General features: G+C 64.9%; 1 protein-coding gene across 1 annotated transcript in view; it reads left to right on the plus strand.

The window, feature by feature from the left end:
* The window catches only part of CHLRE_11g467553v5 (uncharacterized protein), a 12,082-nt gene that overhangs the window by 7,231 nt on the left and 3,370 nt on the right, over positions 1–1,481 (plus strand). The window contains exons 9-11 of the mRNA XM_043067304.1: positions 115–153; positions 629–736; positions 1,050–1,138. Coding sequence (XP_042919304.1) covers positions 115–153; positions 629–736; positions 1,050–1,138 — 236 coding nt within the window. The remainder of the gene's footprint in view (positions 1–114; positions 154–628; positions 737–1,049; positions 1,139–1,481) is intronic.

The raw sequence follows: 1,481 nt of genomic DNA on the forward strand, positions 1-1,481 counted from the left end.
CTCACGGGCGGGGAGCGGCTGGCCATGACCTCCATCAAGGTGAGGGCGGGGAGCGGCTGGCCATGACCTCCATCAGGGTGAGGGCGGGGAGCGGCTGGCCATGACCTCCATCAGGGTGAGGGCGGGGAGCGGCTGGCCATGACCTCCATCAGGGTGAGGGCGGGGAGCGGCTGGCCATGACCTCCATCAGGGTGAGGGCGGGGAGCGGCTGGCCATGACCTCCATCAGGGTGAGGGCGGGGAGGGCTGGGGGGAGTGGGGGAGGAGGGGGACAGGAGGGATAAAGGGGTTTGGCTGGCTGACGTGGTCTGGACGTGCCCCAGCAACGTGCCCTGGGGGCGTCAGCTCTCTGCTTCCAGCCCTCAGCTCTCGACTAAGCGCCGCCGCCGAGTCAGACCCCCTCTACTTGACCCCCTCCCACACATGCCCACCTGTCTCCCATACACACACACACGCACGCACACACACACACACACACACACACGGCCCCGCGTGCCTTGCCCCCCTCCCCCCACCAGTTGCCGGGCTACAACTTCGCTTCTCCTTAACTAACATTGTGAACTCCACCCAACCCCAATCCCAATCCCAGCCCCCAAACCCTTTTCCAAACATCCTCGCAACCTCCCCAGGTGCCCGACCCTGTGATGAGCCTGGCTCTGACCCCCTCCAGTGCTGAGCAGTACCCCACCTTCATGAAGGCGCTGCAGAGGTTCCAGAAGGAGGACCCCACCTTCCGGGTGAGAGCGGGGGCGGGAGGGGGGGAGGGGGAGGAGGGGCGAGGGAGGGAGAGGGAGGGGGAGGGGGAGGGAGGGAGGGAGGGCGGGGTAGAGGGTGTGTTTGTGTAAGGGGGGCCAGTTTCAACCAATCCCAAGTAAAGCACAGGGGCGGGGGCGTATCTATCAATTGTCAAGGGGGGAGGTAATGGTTTCCACCATTCCCAATAAGCAGCAAAAGACAAGAGAGGCCCCTGTCTTACTCGTACACGCCCACGCGCATCCCTCCCTCCCTCTCACCCACCCACCCCTCCCTCCCCTTCCCTCCCTACCTCAGGTGAGCAGCAACTCCGCCACGGGTGAGATCATTGTGAGCGGCATGGGCGAGCTGCACCTGGAGGTGTACGTGGAGCGCATCCGGCGGGAGTACAAGGTGGGGAGAGTGAGGGGGGGGCTAGAGGGGGGGAGAGGGGGAGAGAGGGGGGAGAGGGTGGGTGGGTGTAAATACCAGCCCAAACTGAACCAAACCAAGGGGGAAGGTGGAGGTGGAGTGTGTGGAGGGGGGGATCTGGAGGGAGAGGTTGGATGGTCGCGTGGGTGGGTGGCCGCGTGTTTGTCTTGTGTACGCGGCCCTGGCTGTGTCACGTGTGCAAGGAGGTGGTGAGGGCAGGCGAGTGGTGGTGTATCTCCAAACCCAACTGTCGTCAACGCGTTGCACGTGCCGCCCCCACTCCTTCGCCCGCACCCCATCACCCCCACCCCATCACCA

The sequence above is a fragment of the Chlamydomonas reinhardtii genome, chromosome 11, assembly GCF_000002595.2.
Source record: "Chlamydomonas reinhardtii strain CC-503 cw92 mt+ chromosome 11, whole genome shotgun sequence".
Classification (NCBI taxonomy): domain Eukaryota; kingdom Viridiplantae; phylum Chlorophyta; class Chlorophyceae; order Chlamydomonadales; family Chlamydomonadaceae; genus Chlamydomonas; species Chlamydomonas reinhardtii.